General features: G+C 41.2%; 1 protein-coding gene across 2 annotated transcripts in view; it reads left to right on the top strand.

The window, feature by feature from the left end:
• The window catches only part of wnt3a (wingless-type MMTV integration site family, member 3A), a 31388-nt gene extending 15829 nt beyond the window's left edge, over positions 1 to 15559 (top strand). For both annotated transcript variants that reach the window (XM_022665483.2, XM_022665482.2), the window contains exons 2-4: positions 1483 to 1724; positions 10923 to 11188; positions 11712 to 15559. In XM_022665483.2, coding sequence (XP_022521204.1) covers positions 1598 to 1724; positions 10923 to 11188; positions 11712 to 12191 — 873 coding nt within the window. In that variant the 5' untranslated portion in view covers positions 1483 to 1597 and the 3' untranslated portion in view covers positions 12192 to 15559. The remainder of the gene's footprint in view (positions 1 to 1482; positions 1725 to 10922; positions 11189 to 11711) is intronic.
• Positions 15560 to 22121: the final 6562 nt, after the last annotated feature.

Genomic DNA, 22121 nt, shown 5'->3' with positions numbered 1-22121 from the left:
ATCTCATCGCTGTCGGAATAAACACCTGGCTGCATTATGTGTCAAAACTACCCGGTTAAATAAGATAGAGCACTGTGCACTGAGAGAGTCTGTTAGAGTTTGGGAGAGTCCATGAATGTTTGGGAGAGACTGAAAGATTTTGGGAGAGTTTGGGAGAGGCTGTGAGAGTTTGGAAGAGTCTGTGAGAGTTTGGGAAACTATAGGAGAGTCTGTCAGAATTTAGTAAAATCTGTGAGATATTGGGCGAGTGTTTGGGAGAGTCTGTAAGAGGATGCTGTGAGGTTTTTTGAGTTTGATAGTTTGTGAGTTTGTGAGTTTTTTGAGCGTGTGAAAATTTGTGAGAGGTTCTTGAGTTTGTAACAGTTTTTTTTGTTTGCTTTTAGAGTTTTGGTGGGAGCTTTTATTAATTTGTGAAAGTTTATGGGAGATTTTTGAGTTTCTGACAGTATCTTTTTGGGGGGGTGATTTTTTGAGAATTTGTGTGCCAGTGAAAGTTTGTGATAGTTAGTAAGAGGTCAAAATGTGTGGGTGGTGTTTCTGTAGTGTAAATTCCTAACCTCAGAAACATCAGGTGACATAATGTATAGAGAGCGAATGCGTGAGAGCGTGAATGCGAGAGCAGCGTTGGGTAGCGGCGTGCTCAGTAAACAGCGGCGCGGGGCTGGAAACTCCGGCGGCGAGTGTGTGCCGGGTGAGAGCGTGTCAGTGCCTGCTGCCTCACGCTGCCATCAAAGCCCTGCCGGGTTCACAACACTCACTGTGTCATTACCCACAATGCCACGGGGCGCAGGGCCGCTGCTGCCTCTTAATGACGGGGTTAAATCTCCTCCTCTGAACCTGGATCACCTGCTTTACCTCTGTTTACCTGCATCACACACACCACACACACACACACACACACACACTATACACACACACACACACGCTATACACTACACACACACACTATATATACACTATACACACTATACTCTACACCCACACTACAAACACACTAAACACACATCCCATACACTACACACTATACACTACACACACAGACTCTATACACACACACTATACCTTATACACATTATACTCTACACTCACATTATACACACTATACTCACACACACTATACACTACACACACTATACTTTACACACTACACTACACACACACTATACACATGATACACTACACACACTATACTCTACACACATTACACACTACACACACTATACTCTACACACACTATACACTACACACTCTATATACACACTATCACATATACACCCTCAGTGTCTATGTTTCTGTAAAGCTGCTTTGTGACAACACCAGTTGTAAATAGCGCTATACAAATACATTTTTATTTGATTTGATTAAATATAACTGTAATTAACTCTATATATCATTAGAATGAATGTAAATAAAGGTAACTGATGTGTTTTTATATAAGATGATATGAGTAAATATGAATAAATGTAACTGGTGTGTTTTCAGGTCATTGGCAGTTGGACACCAGTACTCGTCTCTGGCCTCTCAGCCCATCCTCTGCAGTTCTATACCGGGTCTGGTACCGAAGCAGCTGCGGTTCTGTAGGAACTATGTGGAGATAATGCCCAGCGTGGCACAGGGGGTGAAGATCGGCATCCAGGAGTGTCAGCATCAGTTCCGTGGCCGGCGCTGGAACTGCACCACTGTCAACGACAACCTGGCCATATTCGGACCGGTTCTGGACCGAGGTTAGTACGGGTTTACAGGATATCCTGCACTGTGTTTAGTACCGGTGTTTTAAGGATGTGTTTTGGGGCTGAAATGCAGAAATGAAATGCTGATTTATGGGGTGTCCATCAGTAAAATTAATGTAGACGTAGGGCAGCTGCTTAGAGGAGCTTATAAAGATGATTACCTGCATTGTGATTAATGCATTAAATCACACAGTGTGTTTCTAATGAAACAATTCTGGCTAAAATGAAACCGAAACTTCACGTGAAGCGCTGCTGTTTAGAACACGAGCATCAGTTACAGCATCTGGGGAGCTGTTTGTTAACTTGTGGTTTCTGAGGCTGGTAACTCTGGTCAACTTATCCTGTAAAACAGAGGTAACTCTCGCTCTTCCTTAGCTAGGGTGGAGTCCTAATGAGTGCCAGTTTCATCATAACATATCTATTGGTCTTTGTATGCATTTTGCGATGGTGTGTATTAGTGTGTGTGTTTGTGTGTTTTTGCCTCTGATTAGTGAAATTGTTCGTTTATCCCACTTACTGAAGCTCTCAGTCGGTGTGAAATCCCAGTTAAAACAGGAGCACTCAGCTGTGAACAGAGTGTGTATGGCCATGATGATGTGTGTACACACACACACACACACACACACATACACACACACTCTCGCAGGGTGGAGTGTGTTTGTTTTTGTCTGGCGGAGGGAATTCCCTGCTGCCGTGGATTCCCCCACACACTCCATTCAGGTCACATGACCACACCATCGCCGCCTTAAACACATTCGCACATACAAATACACACGCACACACACACTAACACACACACACACACACATATACAGTGTGTATTCAGGCTGTTACGGTGATGATGTTCTGCTGTATTAATGTCTTTCATCAAGTGTTCTACCTTTCACCATGATCAAAATTTCAGGTGTTAATTGTCTCGTTAGTGCTGTGGCTCGTTAGCTTTGTTAGCATTGTCCCAGGTTAGCATTGTTAGTTAGGATTGTCCCAGGTTAGCAATATTAGTTATCATTGTCCCAGATTAGCATTGTTAGAATTGTTGCTCTACCCAAAGAAAGCCTAGGCTATAAAAAGATTTGCTAACACAAATTAAAAAACAGACAAGTTGAGTCCACATGTTTAGCATAATATCCAGAGGCTGGCTTTAATAAATAAATGTATGAGTGCTGCCAGTATTGCTGCAGAGGTTGAAGAAGTGTGAGTTCAGTCTGCAATGTTCAGATCATACATAATCAGATCATAATTTCACACTGCATCAACTCTGTCTGCATGGAACTGTTCTAGAAGGCAGCCTCTTCTGAAGCTGATGCACAAGAAAGCCTGAAAAAAATTACTGAATACAGGCAGTACAAGATCATGGATTACTGGAACCTGTGGTAATGTCCTGTGGTTTGGCTCACATGGTGTCCAGCATGTGTGGAGCCATCAGTTGCTCCATACCTACAGTCAAGCATGGTGGTGGTAGCATCATGGTCTGGGGCTGTATGAGCATCTCCAACATGAACCATGACATTCTTTAGCAGAGGATGATTCCCTACCTTAGGAAACTGGGTCATTTAGCAGTTTACCAACATGATAACCAACACAAACACAAAAACACCTCCTGTAGGACTACTTTCTTAAAGGGGCGGAGTTATCCGAAGGTGAGGATGGGTGGACAGGGAATTCACAGGGGGTGTGGCGGATATCTTCAGTAAATGATTTTGATTGGATTAAAGTAACTGAAGCTCTGAATAACAGCAGGGGTGAAATTGGGGGATTAGGGGTCTCAGATCCTTCAGAGGGAGATTAGAGAGGAAAAGCCCGGATTCCTCTTCCTGTGGGCAGTGATGTGGCGCTGGGGGCAGAGTTATATGTGTTGGGTGTATTGGGACGTGTAGTGGCTCCTCCCTCTGTTTTGGGGGAGGGGTCAGCGTTACATGGAGTCTTTCTTGTTGCTGTCCAACACCGGCAATCAGCTCAGGAGAACTGTCAGAGAGGGCTTATGCTAATGCTAATGCTAACTCTGCACTTAATAAGTGTGGAACACATCAGGAATGAGACTAACTTCTCAGAAAACTTAAGATAACTCAAGCTAACTTCTCAGATGACTTCAGATAACTTAAGATAACTCAAGCTAACTTCTCAGATGACTCCAGATAACTTCTCAGATAACTTCAGATAACTTAAGATAACTCAAGCTAACTTCTCAGATGACTCCAGATAACTTCTCAGATAACTTCAGATAACTCAAGATAACTTATCAGATAACTTCTCAGATAACTCCAGATAACTTCTCAGATAACTTCAGATAACTCAAGATAACTCTAGCTAACTCAACATAACATCTTAGTTAACTCCTGCTAACTTCTTAGATAACTTTAGATAACTTATCAGATAACTTATCAGATAACTTATCAGATAACTTATCAGATAACTCCAGATAACTTCTCAGATAACTCCAGAGAACTACAGCTAAATTCTCTGATAACTCCAACTAACTTCTCAGCTAACTCAAGTTAACTCCAGCTAACTTCTCAAATAACTTCTCAGATAAACCCAGGACAGTAGAGAGAGTTACTAAAACCAAAGTAAACAAGTGAATAAATGTCCTACAGGTAACTTAAATATGGCATGTTCTATGTATTTTAAAAACAAATCAATTTATCTAATCTGAATTTGATGAATTGCATAGAAATAAAGCACAGCGTATAAAATGTGCTGGAATTCAAACACATATGACACAACTGTGTCTGTTTACCCAGACAGGTATTAAGCCTAGTCTTAGCCTGAGTTTGCAGAGCCAATACTGAATCACTGTTGGAATTATATTTTATCCCAGGTTTATTCCAGCTCCGGGAAACTGCTCTTATATATTCTATTGTTTTATAATCTGTTACATTGAGGAAATACGTTATAATTGTGTATTCTTCAATTTTCTTTGACTTGTATTTTAGACAGTATTATTCCAAAATACTTTATATTTTATCTTCTCACTTTATTTCATTTATTAATGTACATCTATTCCTGCAGTTCAGTCCCAAAACACATTTCAAACTCAGAAGGGATAGTAAACATTTTCTGCACTATAATGTTGGTTTTCCTTCTCACAAAATTAAAAGATATATTTGGCACTAATGATAAGAGTTCTAGGTGTTATTTTGCATTGAAAAATGCATAAACATTCCTGGAAAACAAGTAGTCCTGAAAGCAGCATATGTTGCTCTGAGAACCTGGCTTTTGGAGTTGTTGCTGAGAACAGTCCGGATGGTCCTGGAGATAGGTGGGCAGAACTTCTGTTCATGGTGAACATAAGGCTTGTTTTGTGTACAGTAATAAATGGTATTAGTGAATATAGTAACTCTGCATTGTAGTAGAGAAGTGGGCGGAGCTTTTAGACAAGTTTATATTCATAAAGTTTTAAGAGTTCAGAAATCAATATTTGGTGGAATAATCCTGGTTTTTAATCACAGTTTTTTTCATGCATATTGGCATCATGTTCTCCTCCACCAGTCTTACACACTGCTTTTGGATAACTTTATGCTGCTTTACTCCTGGTGTAAAAATTCAAGCAGTTCAGTTTGGTGGTTTGATGGTTTGTGATCATCCATCTTCCTCTTGTTTATATTCCAGAGGTTTTCAATTTGGTAAAATCAAAGAAACTCATTATTTTAAGTGCTCCCTTTTTTATTCCAGAGCTGTATGTTGATGAGCTAGAGCGTCGTAATGAAAATCTCCTCCTTGGCACCATTTTGGACTGAAAGTCTTAATCAGAATAATAAAAAATCAAACATTCCAGTAAATTTCATAAACTGTTATAAACAATATAAATAATAGCAAGTTACATCATCCAGATATAAAATCAATCAGCCGGCTAATGCTTCCTTAGATATGTTGGATGTGCCCCGTTTGCAGCATGCTAGCACCACCATAGCAATGTTGGAAAAGCCCCTTTACTGGTATGCTAATGCTTCGTTAGTGATGTTGGATGAACATGGTTACATGCATGTTAGCAATGTTAAATTAGCAATGTTAGCAATGTTGAATTAGATAATAACGTCATCCAGATATACAGTCGATCAGCATGCTTTGTTACCAGTATTGGGTGAGCCTGATAGTTGGTATGTTAATGCTTCATTAGTGATTTTGGGTGAGTCTGGTTACTGTCATACTAGCATCACATTAGTCATGCTGGATGAGCCCTGTAGTTGGCATACTTGTGCATAATCTGAATTTAACCTGATTTCAATATATGATGCTTGTTTTTAAAAATCTAAATCAGAAATTGTCCAGTCAGAATGGTGGAATCTGTGACCTCTCCCATTGGTCAGTCCTTCAGGAGAAGACCTTTAAGATTAAGTAAATGTTTAGTTTTTAACGTAGTCTTAAACGCCTCAGTCTAGTTATATCAGCCTAAATGAGCGTCTCCGTGGTTCTGGGTTAACGAGGTGTTAAGTACCGCGCTAACGCACTCTTCCAGACTGGGCACGCTGAAGGTCGGGCTGCCAGGGTTACGACCTTTGACCTGAGGAGGGAAACTGTTACGATTTAGGATGTGCCGGGAGAGCCCACCTTTTCACGCGGTGTGTGTTAGTGAGTGGCGAGGGGGCGGGGCACACGGGGGGGTGTATCATTAACTCCAGCTCAGAAAGAAAGGGGGGGTGTGGCCAGCGGTGTTGATGGGGGGACCTTAGCCCCGCCCCCTGCTGGGCACTAGTGCGTGTGAAGCCTTTCTCCATTCACACGCCCTTTAGATTGTTTTATTAAAGCGTTTGAATGGGGATTTCCCCCCCGGCCGGCCGGCGCACCACACGCGGGGTCCGAGCGCCGCATACTTCCTCTGTTGCTATGACTTAACTTTAGTCCCGGCTAATCACCGGCCGGCCAGACTTCATATAAAATATCGGGGGAGGCTTTGTGGGCGTAACGCGGCGTGACAGTGGGAACACAATGGGGCGCTGAATCGCCCAGCAGGTCGGCAGAGCCCGCCGGCTCCAGGGTGGGCACACACACACTCCGTTCACACACACACTCCGTTCACACACACACTCCGTTCACACACACTAACACTAACACACACCACGGGTTTAATCTGGACCGGATCTGTAAATTCCCTCTCAGGCAAAAACCTTCCTAAAACTGTAGGTTCAGAAATCAATGATTAATGCACTGTGACACTGATGATTGATTAATGATGAAACTCATGGGGTGGTACCCGATTGGTTCAGTTTCTAATGTGGAGACCCTCAGGGTTCAATTCTAGGACCAATTAAACTGCTGTTAATGCAGCTATAGAGTGACGGTCTGAAGTGTAAAGTGAGTTAATTGTCAGGGATTTTCTCGCTGTTCTTGACCGCTGTGATGTCAAGGAAAAGGAAATTTAATAAGTAGGGACATTGTGCACAAATTATTTAATAATAATAATAATACTTTATTTTTATATAGCGCTTTTCTAAAACCCAAAGACGCTTACAATTATTGGTACAAAGATACAGATATACAATACACAGACAATACAGGTACAACATTTACAGTGGAGCTCCAACTCAGCAGTACTATAGTATGTGAGATCAAACATAATGTTAAGCAGAAGAGAGACCATAAGCAAGAGAGAATAGATGAGTTTTAAGATTTGATTTAAATATGGGAAGAGTGGGAGATAGCTTAACTGCAGTTGGAAGAGAATTCCATAGTCGGGGAGCGATCCTGGAGAAAGCCCGATCACCGAAACTACGACGATTGGATGACGGGACATTTAGAAGCCCAGCAGTAGAGGATCTGAGAGAGCGGGAAGGTTTGTAGGGATGAAGAAGGTCAGAGAGATAGGGAGGTGCCAGGTTATTTAAGGCTTTATAGGTAAGTAGGAGAATCCGGAAGCCAGTGAAGATCTTGAAGAACAGGTGTGATGTGATCGTGAGTGCGAGTGTAGGTGAGCAACCGAGCAGCAGAGTTTTGAATCATTTGGAGTTTGTGGACAGAAGAAGAGGTAATGCCAGCCAATAGGGCGTTGCAGTAGTCTACCCTGCTGGAGATGAATGCGTGAATGAGGAGCTCAGCAGCTGATTGAGAGAGGGACCGTCTAATCTTAGCTATGTTACGCAGATGGAAGAAGGCTGTTTTTACGACAGTGCTTACATGTGCTGTGAATGAAAGAGTGGAGTCGAGGACGACACCCAAATTTCGAACCAGTGCAGATGGTGAGAGCTGTATGTCACCAATTTTGAGGGAGAGAGGGGGAGTGTGGTTAAGGACCGACTTAGTGCCAATCAGTATGAGTTCAGTCTTATTGTCATTTAGCATGAGGAAGTTTTGCTTCATCCAGCTTTTGATCTCAGTTAGACAGCTTTCTATATGTGCAGTGGGTGGATTACTGATTGAACTGGTATTGATGTAAATTTGGGTATCGTCCGCATAGCAGTGGAAATTAATGTTGAAGTGACGCAATATACGTCCAAGGGGAAGTATATACTGTATATGATGAAGAGAAGAGGTCCAAGGACTGATCCTTGAGGAACCCCTTGTGTAATCACAGAGGTAGAGGAGGAATAGCCACAGAGTGTGATGTACTGTTTTCTGTTAGTTAGGTAGGATGAAAACCAATCCAGCACAGTGCCAACAATGCCAAGTTCATGCAGCCGTGACAAGAGGATGGAATGGTTGATTGTGTCAAATGCTGCACTTAGGTCCAAGAGCAAAAGGATGCTGAGAGACCCAGCATCAGCAGCTACCAAAAGATCATTCACGACCTTCAGTACTGTGAAATGGTCGGAACCCAGATTGAAAAGGTTCAAAGAGACTGTTGGTTTCGAGATACTCTTGCAGTTGGCTGGCTACAGTTCTCTCAAGAATCTTAGACAGAAAGGGGAGATTGGAGATAGGACGGTAATTGTTAAGGTCTGAAGGTTCAAGACCAGTTTTTTTAAGTATGGGTTTAACTGCAGCAATTTTGTAAACAGATGGGACCTGTCCAAGGAGGAGTGACTGATTAATAAGAAGGGTGAGATGGGGAAGAAGTGAGGGTAGGCAGGCTTTAGATAGGTTGGTAGGAAGTGGATCAAGGGCACATGTTGTAGTCTTGGAGGACCTAACAATGTTAGAGATGTAAGATGAGTCGACACAGTTAAAAGCACTTAGGGAGGAAAAAGATAGGCTGGACAGAGAGGGGCGGGTGGTATAAGAGTGATGGGAAAAGGGTTCAGAGGAATCTGAGATCAGAGATCTGTGTATATTTGCTATTTTTTAATTAAATGAGTGTTTGTCTCAGAATTGACAGCTACTATCAAATCTCGATCTCGACTCGGACTTGACTAATACGTTTCGGTTTTGATCCAGACAAAGTGTTATTATTTAGTCGGACTTAACTGCTATAAAGTTTCAGTTTAGACTATTACAAAGTCCAGACTAATTTACTACAAAGTCTTGGTTTTAACTCGGATTTGACTACCTCAAAATATCGGTCTTGATTCAGACAAAGTGTTATTGTTCAAATATCATCAGTTTCAATCACTTAATTTCAAGTGTTTTATTAATACACTAAACCTGCAGACCAACTACAGCATCAACCAACACATCATTTACTCACTTACATCCAGGTGGAGACTTTTATTTTGGCCAGGCAGTGTGTAACAGTCTCAGTCTTGACTTGGACTTTTTGACTTAGACTTGACAACTACAAAGACTCAGTATGATACCAGACAAAGTGTTATTCTTAACTTGGACTCATCCACTATAAACTTTCGGTTTTGACATGCACTCAACTATTTTAGAGTCTCAGTTTTCATATAGATTTGACTACTACAAAGTAAACGCAGGGAAACGAGTTCAGATCAGTATATGACTCTGAAGTTAAAAAATTATGAATTTGGATTGGATTTTTTAAATTCAAATCATATCAAGTGTAAACAGAATGCTGCAGGTTTACGACTATGAGATCTTGTTTTTAATCGACTACTGCATAGCTGCATTATTGACTGGTATTGACTGAGATCAGTATCTGGATGCTGAAGTTCTGTTTGGAATGTTAAATGTCCGGATGCTGATGATCGGTTTGAGTCGGTCGGTTCTGGTAGTTGATTCTGTAACTCATTTTCTGCTGGTTTAATTTTTGGGACCAGTTGAAACCTGCTGGGAGATGGCTGGGACCACTGCAAGACTCCACATGACCGCCACCGATTCATCACCTCCGGCTAATGCTACAGCTAGCCTAGCGCCAGCACCACAGCGTACAGAGCCCCTGAGCTCGGATCGCTCTGCCGCATCACTGTTTATTTTGGCTTTCTCTGGGAGATACGAGTCTTTTGCACTGTAAAACAATGGTAGCGCTGAGCGGTGAACAGAGCCGGCACTGTGCGTCTCGCTACCGAACAATACGGCGCTGTTTAATCAGGCCCGGTAATTACAGCCCTGTGCCCCACTGTTTACCCGGCATTTAGCAGGATGTGTGCTGATCCCTGCTGACTCATCCTTCTGCCACGAGCAGTACCCTCGCCAACACTCAGCCTACCCAACACTGAGCCTACCCAACACTCAACCTACCCAAGACTCAACCTACCCAAGACTCAGCCTACCCAACACTGAGCTTACCCAACACTCAACCTACCCAACACTGAGCCTACCCAACACTCAATCTACCCGACTCTGAGCCTACCCAACACTGAGCTTACCCAACACTCAACCTACCCAACACTGAGCCTACCCAACACTCAATCTACCCGACTCTGAGCCTGCCCAACACTGAGCTTACCCAACACTCAACCTACCCAAAACTAAACCTACCCAACTCTCAACCTACCCAACACTGAGCCTACCCAACACTGAGCCTACCCAACACTGAGCCTACCGAACACTCAGCCTACCCAACACTGAGCTTACCCAACACTGAGCTTACCCAACACTGAACAAACCCAACACTGAACAAACCCAACACTGAGCTTACCTAACCCTTAACCTACCCAACACTGAGCTTAACCAACATTCAACCTGCCCAACATTCAATCTACCCAACACTGAGCCTACCCAACACTGAGCTTACCCAACACTGAGCCTACCCAACACTGAGCCTACCCAACACTGAGCCTACCCAACACTGAGCCTACCCAACACTGAGCCTACCCATAACTGCATAATCAAAAATGACAAAAGTGAGGAGACATACAGTATGAGGTACAAACTCAATAATGCTGTATCAGTAATCCCTCTCTGTTTCTGCCTCCACAGCTACGCGAGAGTCGGCGTTTGTCCACGCGATAGCGTCTGCAGGCGTGGCGTTTGCAGTCACTCGCGCCTGCGCTGAGGGTTCTGCTACCATCTGTGGCTGCGATAACCGGCGGAAGGGGCCGCCGGGCGAGGGCTGGAAGTGGGGGGGCTGCAGTGAGGACGTGGACTTCGGGAACATGGTCTCGCGAGAGTTCGCTGATGCGCGAGAGAACCGACCCGACGCTCGTTCTGCCATGAACCGCCACAACAACGAGGCTGGGAGAACGGTGAGCGTTACTACTGCTCTACTACCGCCCTACTGAATACACATTACTACTTTATTACACTTTACTATAAACTACCATTTCACTAATACTGACTACTGACTACCATTCAACTGGGTACTACTAATTACTTTTTCACTGAATACTACTGACTACTTTTTCACTAAATACTACTTTTTACCATTTCACTTATACTAACTACTTTTTTCACTAAATACTACCGACTACCATTTAACTGTGAACTACTAATTACTATTTCACTAAATACTACTGACTACCATGTAAATTTCAATGAATACTACTGACTACTAACTAATGTGTTACTGAAAATTACTGGCTACCATTTTAATGAGCGTTTTACAAAGTGACAGCAAGGGAATCGGACCCATATAAGCATTTGTACTTTTGTTTAGGACAAATTAGATTTCAGTTAAAAGAAGGGGTGAAGATAAAAGTGATTCTAATGATGTACGTGGTTCCATTAGCTAATGCTAAAGCTAACAGTCTTGTCCTCTGTCGTCCTCAGTCCATCGCCGACCACATGTACCTGAAGTGTAAGTGTCACGGGCTGTCAGGCAGCTGCGAGGTGAAGACATGCTGGTGGTCTCAGCCGGACTTCCGCGTGATCGGCGACTACATGAAGGACAAGTATGACAGTGCCTCAGAGATGGTGGTGGAAAAGCACCGGGAGTCCCGCGGCTGGGTGGAGACGCTCCGGCCCCGGTTCACCTACTTCAAACCGCCCACTGAGACGGACCTGGTCTACTACGAAACCTCGCCCAACTTCTGCGAACCCAACCCAGAGACGGGCTCCTTCGGGACGCGCGACAGGGCGTGCAACCTGACATCGCACGGCATCGACGGATGCGACTTGCTGTGCTGCGGCAGGGGACACAACACCAGGACCGAGGCGCGCAAGGAGAAGTGCCACTGCATCTTCCACTGGTGCTGCTACGTCAGCTGTCAGGAGTGCACACGTATCTACGACGTCCACACCTGCAAGTAGACTCACCTGACGAGTTAACGATATAACGAGTTAACTATCGAGATAACTATCCGGCATAAGAAAAGAACAGAACAACTGCCAAGACTGCAGAGAGGAAGCTGGTGAAGCTGGGTTTACCGTTTCTACCGGAAATTGGATGGAATAGTCTTGAGTCTTGGATTAAGACGACGGACAGTGGAGTCAAGTCATTGTTGGTCCTGAAACCCAACAAGCGGGTCTGAGGTTGAGTGAGACCTTTTGAAAGCTAGCCTCTTTCAGACAGTAAAGCTGTTATTAGCATAAGGACCACACTCAAGCTTTTTTCAAGCTGCGAACCTAATTCTCTAAAGGAACTATTCTTTTACCAGAGTGGACCAGAGTGTAGATGGGGGTTAGAATGGTGAATGTAATTGAGATGACGGACCCTGGAGACCTCTGGGATTGTGTCGAGGAGATAAAAAGAGCAAAGAGAAAGAAAAGCTAGCAGTAATGAAGAGGTTTTGTTGGGGCACGTGGCGCACCGCGTTGCCTCACGTCACTCCAGAGGCCTTTTGGCGGCTTTCCCTGAGACTAAAGCAGAGAGTAGGCACTGTAGAGTAGTTATGCCAAAGTTACAGTGATCCTTTCCTGTTAGCGTTAGCATTCGTTAGCATTAGCCTCCTTGCTAACACCATTAAAAAGCTATTAGTGCCAAGATTTTTGTACTGAAGAACGTAGTGGTAAAGTACATGTGTTGTATGTTATATGTGTACGTGAGAATGTGTGCGAGGTCAGACCCGGTAGGTCCGTTAGGCAGTCGGACTCCGCGGTTAACTGGTGACCGATTAGGTGATGAATGCACTTGAGCGAATGTTACATATTTGTCAGTTTCTCTGAATTCGCCTGTTTGCTTTATGAATCATAACAAGTAACGAGCGAAAGTCCGACAATGTGACCGCCCAGCTCTGCCCTGTCTAAACACTTCTGTCTAGACTTCTGGAAACTGTAGGAAACTGTTTAAGAACCTGCAGAACCTGAACTTGGACCGCTGATCCATCTGTTAGAGTACCTACAGGTACCTGTTCTTGCGGCCGGTTGCTCCGCCTCCTCTTCCTCCTTCTTCATGTGTAACAGTATTAGTGATTTTTCACACCGCTGCTTTTCACACTACATAAACCTGAAACATAAAACTTAAAAAAAATCACAGCCGAAACTAGAAACTCAGAATGTCCAGAAAGTTCTGCACAGATACAGGTGCTGTGAAAAAGTACTTACCCCTTCAGATTTCTATTGTTTTTGCTTTTTTATCATACTTACATTACATATCAGACAAAGATAACCTGGGTAAATATAAAAAGCAGTTTTTAAATGATGATTTTATTTTTAAGGGAAAAAGGAAAATCTATTTAAACTGACCTGGTCCTGTGTGAAAAGTGTTTACTTCTAAATCTAATAACTTGGTTGTTCCACTCTTAAAAGCACATCTCTGTGGAGGAATTTTGTTCCACTCTTCTTTACAGAATTGTTTTAATTCAGACACATTAAAAGATTTCAGCATCTCAATCATCAATAGACTTTGACTAGACCCTCCAAAACCTTTATTTAGTTTAACCTTTTTTAACCTATTAAGAGGTGAATTTGACTTGTTTGTGTGCATTGGGTCATTGTCCTGCTGCAGAACCCAAGTAAAGTACTCCTGAGCTTGAGGTCACTAAGTAACAGTTGGAGGATTTTCTCCTTCAGGATTTTCTGTTAATAAACAGCAGAATTCATGCTTCCATCTAATACAGCAAGTTACCCAGCAGCTCCAGACCATCATAACACACACACTACCACCACCATGTTTTACATCGCTCAGTATGATGTTCTCTTATTGAAATTATGTAACAGGACACACACCTTCCAAAACGTTTCACTGTTTTTTATATTTGAACTCTTCTATGGAGACCATTTTTACCCAGTCTATTTCTTATTATTGAATCATTATCACCGATCTTAACTGAGGCAAGTGAGATCCTGCAGTTCTTTAAATGTTGTTCTGGGTTCTTTTGGGATCTCCTGGATGAGTTCTTCATGCCCTTTTGGAGTAATTATGTCAGTCGGCCGGTCACTCCTGGAGTCTCAAAGCTTTAGGAATGATTTTAGAATCTTTTCCAGACTGATAGATGATCAATAACTTTGTTTTTTCTCATCTGTTGTTGAGTTTCTTCAGATGGGGGGATAATAATAATAATGTGCTGCTTTTGAGATCTTTTCTATTCTATTTAAGTGATTTCTTGATTCTACAGGTCTTGAATCAGTACTTAGACCTGGTTGTGGTTAGTAGTGAAATTGAACTCAGCCTTTTAAAAAGTGATTAATCACAGTAAATTTATAGGGGGAAAACTTTTTCACACAGGACTAGATTGGTTTGAATTGATGTTTTCCCTTAATTAAGAAAATTATAAATTAAAAAGTTATTTTAATATTTACTCAGGTTACTTTTGTCTGATATTAAAGTTTTTTTTGTTAATCTTAAAAATGTAAGTATGACAAAAAAGCAAAAACAGAAGAAATCTGTAGTTTTATTTCTATATCGTCCCAAAATATATAATAAAATATTAGCAGAAATGTGAGGGGATGCTCTATATCTGCTAAATTTAATCCTACAGCTTCACCATAAACAAAGTTAGCTTAGCATGTTAGCATCCACAAGCTCCAGTCTGTATGTGTGTGTATGAGAGAATCAGCAGCGTTAGAGTGATGTAATCCTGACTTATCCTCATCTGTATGCTGCTAACCGACTGCAGGTGTGTGTGTATATACTGTATAAGTGTAGGGTATATATGTCTGTATGTGTGTGTGTGTACTGTAAGTAGGCTTTGTTGTATGTTTGTATGTGTGTATATATATATATATATTTGTGTTTGTGTGTGATCTCTTCTTTCTGTGAAAGACTCCGTGTGTAGGCATAGTTAACAACTAAAATGTGAAGTTTTCTTCTACTAATTCTGCTTTTATATAAAGACTATTTTACTCAAGAGGTTCAATTTAAATTATATGATTATACGCAATAGAATCACAAAATGAGTAAATGAGTTAAACATAGTTTAACTGTAATTAAACTGGGAATCCCACAGCAGTGTTCAACACAATTACAAAGAACTGATAAGTCTGGACACACCTTAAATTCTTTATTATTTTAAAATGTTCTGTATTGTAGATTAATACTAAACTCACACAGACTATGAAGAAAAACATATTAAATTATTTTATTAAACAAAAAGTGTTAAATAAACCAGAATATGTTTTATATTTTAGATCCTCTTGTTTAGATGATGAGTTTTGAACATCTCTGCTGGATTTTCTCAGTCAGTTTTATGAGGTAGAGTCTCCTGGAATTCAGGCTTTCAGTTAACAGCTGTGCTGAACTCATCAATTACTTGAATTGAATTTCTTGTCTCTTAATGTAAAGTTTGAGAGCATCAGTTAAAGTAAAGTAGTGAAGAGGTAGAGTTACAGGTATACAGTGAATAGTGAATATTTGAGTAATGTTCGAATCCAGGTTATGAGAAGCAACAACTACTCAACTAAATAAAGAAAAAAAACTTTTAAATTAAATAAATAATGATGAAACTGGCACTCATCAGGAAAGGAGGAGTGAGAGTTTCCTCTATTGTACAGGATGAGTTCATTAGAGTTTTCAGACTCAGAAACTACAAGTTAACAAACAGCTCCTCAGATAAGAGTATCTAAATACTTCACAGAGTATTTAGGTTTGTTTAACACTGTTTTTAAGTTACTACATGATTCATTATGTGTTCCTTCATAATCTGATAGATCACTTCTCTATTCATTTACTATGTAGAAAAAAATTATATTAAAATAAAAATATTGAATGAGGAGGTGTGTCCAAACAAACTGTTTAAACAAAACAAGAAAATTAATAAAAATCTCTGTATTTTATTGTTTTATTATCCAATGCTCTGTTTGATTGATAGCAGAAATGAGTTAATGTTACTTGTTTTTATCACAAGTTAATTGGACAAAATCAGCATTAGCTCCGCCCCTAATGTCTGTGTGGGATTATAAGCCAAAATAACTGTAATATTGTGGCGTTCTCCAGTCCCAAAGCTCTGTACAGCTGTGTCTGAGTGTTCTAGACTGTTCTAGATAATGTTTATGATTATTTATTGTTCTGTAAGTGAGTTTGGTTGTTGCTCTGAGATGCTGTTTACCTCACTGTCTGCTGCTGAGCTCGTCTGTCTGTTTGTTTTTTTAATAGTTTAAATGTTTTTTTGTTGTTTATTTTCTCTAATTGACCACAAATGAATGCCATGTCCTCCTGCCTGTTCTAGAATTATAGATATTAACTTCATTACCAAATAAATATAAACTGATAGAACACTGACGGGCTGCTGATTGTGTTTGTTTTTATTCCAGTTAAATTTACGATTATATTTTTACATTTACGTTTACTTTGTTCAATTAGTCAACCTTTATTTTCACCTGGTAATATATTTGCACTTTTAATGCAGCCAAATGTTTACAATTTTAAAGGAACAGAAAAAGTAAAATTATATTTAAAATCAAATATTTAACCAGGTTAAGCTAAAATAAGAAACTTTATAAAAAGTAAATAATGGCAATTAAATGTGAAAAACAATTATTAGAAACAGAATAATAATAAAAAATACAATATTACAAAACAAAAAATAATAGAAGACCATAAGTAGCTAAAATAACACTAAGATATAAATAAATAAACGTTAGAAATAAGGTAAAGGTAAGAAGGTAAAACTAAGAAAAAGAATTAATAAAAGGACGAAATACTAGAAAGCCAAAAGGTAAAAGTAGGTTCTACTTTGTTCAGATTTACGATTTCATATACTACTGAAAAATAGTTCTTCTAATATTTTTCTTAAAAGAATACATATAGACATTAGATGATAAGGCTTATTTTGTTATTTTCTAGAACTGTTGTCTTTGATACTAAAACCTAAAAAATACTTTTTTAAAAAGCCAGTTCTACATGGTACTGAAAATTACTAATTTGTCAAAATGACAGAACAATGGTTGAACCCCTTTTTGGTGTTGTTAAGAACCATCTACATAAAATTGGTCATAAGACCAAATTGTAGAACATTAACCAGAAAAAGTATTCATTAAAACATGAAAATGGTCCTTTGAGTTCGAAAAGTTCAATGTAGGACTACTATCTTTAATACTCAGAGCCCTGTCTTACACCCTGCACAAGGCTCGATGCTTGCAGAGCTTTCAGAACTCAAATAATGCAACTGAAACAAGTTCATATTCAAGTTTTAAGAATTCAGAAATAATCAATATTTGGTGGAATAACCCTGTTTTTTAATCACAGTTTTAATTTCATGCATCTTGGCATCATGTTCTCCTCCTCCAGTCTTACACACTGCTTTTGGATAACTTTATGCTGCTTTACTCCTGGTGTAAAAATTCAAGCAGTTCAGTTTGGTGGTTTGATGGTTTGTGATCATCCATCTTCCTCTTGATTATATTCCAAAGTTTTTTTTAAATGGTAAAATCAAAGAAACCCATCATTTTTAAGTGCTCTCTTATTTTGTCCAGAGCTGTAGATACACTGATGGGCGTGGTGTTCTGGAAATGAGGTGTGTTCAGGTACATTTCATTCATCTTGTTTATCTTGGTAACAGAAAACACAGGAGCTCCACTGACTGAATACAACCTAGACACTAATTGTGATACAGATTCTAATAGAAAATCTTCTCTGGACAGTAGAGACAGTTACACCAACCAAATCAGGATAAACCTTTTAGATTATACAACGAATGAGTGGATAGTTTCAGCACATCCTAAACTTTTCTAAGCTTTCTCGAAAATCTGTTTGGATTCCCAAGACTTTTTGACAAAATCTAAGACTTGCGCATTTTAGAAAAAAACAAAAGCAGTGCTATCCGTTAGCATCCCTGCTGGCTAACTAAACCAGATCATATTCCATCCAAAGCCTCAACACAAAACAGCATTTGCCAAGGCAGCTTACCTGAGTGCATGAATACCCCCCCCCCCCAAACCCCCACCCCGTCCAGTCCAGTCCAATCCAATCCAATGCAAGCAAAAGATCAGCAGAGCTAATAGCAATAGCATTAGCCTCTCCGCAGGCTGTCCGATCTTTCGCCGGGGCTGAATAGGACTAAAGCCTTATGCTGGTCTTTATGGAGCCTGGAGGTCATTGTAGTATCAGTCCATATGAAACTCGTCCCCTGCTGACTCCGAAAAAACAAAAAAAGACCACAACATAAGCTAACAATAAATGTCCCGGATTAGCATCAGGCCCAGTTGTCAGTTTGGTTCACAATTAGGAGCTGAGAAAGGTTTACACCCTCACACACTCTCACTGCGGACAATGCTATCATTCTCCACAGGCTTTGCGTTCTTTTCCAGCGGAGGAAAAAATCCCTCGATAATAATTTGATTCTTTTCAGGGCATGGAGGAGCCAGATTAGCTGGGCCAAGACAATGAGACCAGGAGGTTCTTGGGTTCTCCTTGGTGACCGGGCCGCCGCGGTGGAGGGGCAGATTACGGCCCGAAGTGAAAAGAGCCCCTCCGGTGTGAGGAACCCTGATAACTCATTCATTCTGAGCACAGCGCCCCCCGCGGAGACGGAGACCGACCCCGGCGGCCCAGAGAGCACTGACGCCAATCCTCGGCTTCCCTTCAATACCCGTCCATTCTACTGTCACTCCAGCACCTTCCATACTGTCTGGACCAGAGACCGGCCTGCTTTACACTGATTACCACAGCTCTGAACCGGGGAGAAGACTCCAGAAGTGTAAGATAGAAGTGAAACGCAGCTGGAATTAAGGGAAACGTAGCCGAGCAGACTTTTCTTTTATTTGACTTTTCTTTTATTTGACTTTTCCTTGACTGTAGAGAATTTTAACCTCCAACACATTCTCCAAAAGATGCTGGTTGGAACAGTAATGTAGAGTTTACCACTTTATCAAATGTGGCCATTCTTTCTTACAACACTTTGTTTAGGTGCTGATTATACCAAGTAAAGAAGTGATTCAGGTGATTCAGCAGATTTTGTCCCATTATTCCTGTAAACATGTCTTAAGGTGCTCAACTGGCTTTTAAGGTCACTTTTTTTTAAATGTCATAAGTTCTTTACATGTTATTCTCTATTGAGGACAGATTAGGACTACAGGCAGGTCAGTCCAGAACCCATACATCCCATACAAGTACATCCCTGGAAAAGATCAAGTGGTCTTAAAAGCAGCATATATTCCTCTAAGATCTCAATGTAAGTTTCTGCATAAGTGTACTGACATGCCCCCATACCAGGAAAGAACCTGACTTTTGGACATTTTGCTGATTTTAACAGTCTGGATGATTCTTTCGTCTATGATATTTGATTTGTAATGCTGATCAGTTTGAGCACAATACACATTCTGTTTCCACTGTATGATGGTTGATTATTTTAGATTTATCAGAGTCCAGTAGACAATGGGATGGTGCTTCTGGACTTGGTGAACACAAGGCTTTAGTGAATGTAACTCTGGACTTCTGGATTTCTGCTCCAGAAAATTCTAATCTATTGGCATTACTTTTGCACATGGACTAGTCAAGCTATGTGTTTGTATTGCACATCTGTATCAGCCATTGGTGCAAATTGTAAAGTAGCTGAAGGCATTCATTAGGAAGGGTGTCTACAAGAATTTGGACCTTCACCAAGCCATCTCAGAACAACCTTGTAGATCCTTCTATAAAGGCCTGAGAGAACAGGCCAAAAACAGGTCTAGACCAGCCAGAGAACAGGCCTGAGAACAGGAATAGAACAGCTAAAGAACAGGCCCAAAATCCGGAACAGCTTAAGAACAGGCCCAAGAACAGGTCTAGAACAAGTCTGAGAACAGGCCCAAGAATTGGTATCCAGTACAAAATTCTATGTAAAGCAACATCAAGCTCTGAATGTGATCCTGACTAATCTACTGTATATATCTCCTATAGGTTCTGAAGTTCTGTACAGTATTTCTAACAGCAGTAGGTGTGTCCAGACGTTTTGGCTGCTCCTGTATGAAGAGCCTCAGGGTTTCTGCATGGCTTCCTGACTTTTCCTGCACTTGTTAAATCAGAGAGACGGGAAATCCCCCTCTCCTCCTGGCGGGACACTTCACACACGGGACAGAAACCGTCCCTGGCCCCCAGTTTCCGCCCCGGGCTCCGGGGGGAGGCTGGGTTCCCCCTAACGGGCCTGACACCCAGGTGAGGGAAGCCCTGTTAGCAGGTAAGTGCTAGCTGGTAGCTGGGAGCTCCGCTGTGTGAGAACACTGCTTCCAGAGCGTGTGAAGATTAGCACGGCCGTGTATCTCCACCCATCACCCATATAAATACAGACAATGGGCTTAATAACAATCAAAGCCCCGCCTTCACTTTCCTCTCGGCCCAAAGCGTCTGTCTGTCACACCGTCCAGGCCTTCACCAACCCATCTCTCAACATTAAGCTTCAAAAACTTCCATACAGGCTCAAGAACAGCAAAGAACAGACCTGAGAGCAGGTCAAGAACAGACCAAGAACAAACAGAGAACAGGTCTAGAACAGGTCTAAAACAGGCTCCAGAACAGAACTCAGAACAGCCAGAGAACAGGTCTAGAACCTGGTTACTGCAGTCTACCAAACACCAACTATCCTTACAGAGTTTATACTACAGTTAAATTTACCTATAATTCTGTTATCTGTTTGCATGTCTAACTATTTATCTGTTGACCCATCTATCTATCTATCTATCTATCTATCTATCTATCTATCTATCTATCTATCTATCTATCTATCTGTCTATCTGTCTGTCTGTATCTTTCTCTCCACCCACCCATTCATCTGTCTATTCCTGCTTCTATCGTACATTAATCAATTTATACATTTGTCTTTTTACCTTGTTATGTACATATCTATCACTCTGCCTGCCTGTCCCTTCATCCGCAAATCTGTCTACCCATTTATCTGTCCTTCTGACCGTCCACCCATTCATCCATTCATTGACTCATCCATCCATCTATCTGTACATCCGCCCATCTGTCTGACCATGTGTCTGCACATCTGTCCATGTCTCTGTCTGTCTGTCCGGTACTGTTTTTTTAAGGTGCAGTTGAACACACCTGTGTGACTGACCTGGACTTCGGACTGAGGACCACAGGGTGATGGGCAGTGGTCCACCAGGCGCCCTCTAGTGCTGACGAGGAGTACAGGACTCTGGGAGAGGAGTCACACCTCTATTTACTCTTCCCTCCTTTCACACCTCAGACCTTTGATGTTGGGGGCGTATCTGATGTGTAAAGATACTGCTGACGAAACTCACGGCAACTAGGTGAGAGAGAGAGAGAGACTTACAGTGAGATAGAGAGAGAGAGACTTACAGAGAAAGAGATAGAGAGATTAAATACTTCTGCATATATATAGAATATTAATTCCTCTTTGTATACCCTCTGTTGACAGAACAATGGTAATTAGTTAAAACAAAGAGAGTTGATGTGGACAAAAGTCATATTTCTGTGCTTTTCCCTTTAGATTAAGTGAAACATTTGTAGATCTTGACATTCTTATGGATCACATCAAAAATAAGGTAGTCCTTTCTGGAATGGTTTTACACTGGTTTAAAATATATCTTAAGGAAAAGTAAAACGTACTTTATAAGCCTAGCTGAAACTCTATGGTGTTCCACAGGGCTCTGTATTAAGACATCTACACGGCCCTTTAAAGGCATTTGGGGGCCCAATCAAAGTTCTATATTTTGCTGGCTGCAGGAATGATGAACCTTGAGGGGAATTCTGATAACAGTGACATTGTATTTTCCTGTATTAACCATCACAGAATTTACAGGGCTGCTCACACAGTTTATCAGTACATTTAATCCATAACCAGTGGTTGTCTGGAGACCACTTCAGTTTCTGAATCAGTTTCTCTGATTTTGCTATTTATAGGTTTATGTTTTAGTAAA

The sequence above is a fragment of the Astyanax mexicanus genome, chromosome 8, assembly GCF_023375975.1.
Source record: "Astyanax mexicanus isolate ESR-SI-001 chromosome 8, AstMex3_surface, whole genome shotgun sequence".
NCBI lineage: Eukaryota > Metazoa > Chordata > Actinopteri > Characiformes > Acestrorhamphidae > Astyanax > Astyanax mexicanus.
This window is presented reverse-complemented; position numbering and strand designations above follow the sequence as displayed.